The sequence below is a fragment of the Echinococcus granulosus genome, assembly GCF_000524195.1.
Source record: "Echinococcus granulosus chromosome Unknown EG_S00120, whole genome shotgun sequence".
Taxonomy (NCBI): Eukaryota; Metazoa; Platyhelminthes; class Cestoda; order Cyclophyllidea; family Taeniidae; genus Echinococcus; species Echinococcus granulosus.
The window spans coordinates 36,905-38,147 of NW_020170500.1; the positions used below are offsets into that span (position 1 = coordinate 36,905).

A 1,243-nucleotide genomic window follows, 5' to 3' on the forward strand; every position below is an offset into this window, starting at 1 on the left:
AGAAGAAAAGGGATTCACAGCCAAATATAACCAATCCAAGAGAGCGAAAGCCAGCCAGATCCTCTACGATTCAACAGTCTCCTGAAACGGATCAAACAACAAAACACGCATGTCAGGTGGGGAGTACAGATGTGCGTGCACACGCACGTGGTGGTTGTGTGCTGACAAAACTTCACTCACATGAAGCACGGCATGTGGAACCGCGTCCAAAGTGATCACCTCCACCGACTTAGCAGTGCTGCTGGAATCCGTCGAAGTCAGTGGGGGTGGTGTCGCGGGTGGTGGTGTTGACGACGGCGGCGGCATTGAAAGTGACTGCAGACGGTGAGTCGAGTTGGAAGGTGTGGTGATAGAGGCTCCAATAACAATGGCTCGACCACCTAATTGCCAGGTTCCACGGCTCTGATGGGCTGGTGGCTGGTTAAACTTAGCTGCAGCCACTGACAGGGAAGAGCCACAAAGCCCGCTTGCATGTGCTCTCAAGGAAGGCGGTGGAGGTGGCGGCAGCGGCGTAGGAGTAGAGAGAGGAGGCGGAGCAGAAGGCGCTCGAGGCTGGTGAGAGGAGTGGGCATTTGGGAGAGCACTACCACCACCGGATTCAAGGAGACTCTTCAGCAACTGCGATGACGTGGCAGGACGACCGCTACTGCCGCTATTGCTGGTGGCAGTGGTGACGGCGGCGGCGCTACTGTCGGTGGCAGCAGAGGAGGTAACTTCATTCTTCGGAGAAATCTTGCGGAAAGTGTGATACTTGTGCACCACTGGACGCTTGTTGTTCGTGGTCGCAGCTACGGTGGCAGCAGCAGCCACAGTGGAAACCACACCTCTGCCTGCTGCAATCACCGGGCGTCCGGTGAGGAAGCCTGCCTTTCCACACACATCGAATGCATGTTGCGCTGTGGCGGGAAACACTGATGCAGTAGTTGCGTTTTCGACCGGAATCAACGGACGTTTGCCTAAAACGATACAACCAACCGAGTTGGGTAGAGACCTTTCAATCCCCTCCTGCCTTCTGAAGGCGTCACCCACACCGCAATCACCTATGTACTCGCAAATCAACTAACCTGCAGCCACGGATTTCGCCACCTGCGACAACACACCAGCTGGAGCAACACACTGTAGCACTGCCGCAGGGTATTGAGACGCATTGCAACACTGTTGGTGGAGGTAGGCCATCGTTGAGGTCGTCGACGTCGTCGTCATCGCTGATGTCGACGCCGATGAAAGTGTGGACTGCGATGGA

At 55.8% G+C, this 1,243-nt stretch overlaps 1 protein-coding gene across 1 annotated transcript in view; it reads right to left on the reverse strand. All coding sequences in view use genetic code 11, as the record gives it.

The window, feature by feature from the left end:
- Positions 1–1,243, reverse strand: part of EGR_08800 (hypothetical protein) — a gene marked incomplete at both ends in the record, with an annotated part of 7,486 nt that overhangs the window by 1,001 nt on the left and 5,242 nt on the right. The window contains one exon of the mRNA XM_024498049.1: positions 181–956. Coding sequence (XP_024347521.1) covers positions 181–956 — 776 coding nt within the window. The remainder of the gene's footprint in view (positions 1–180; positions 957–1,243) is intronic.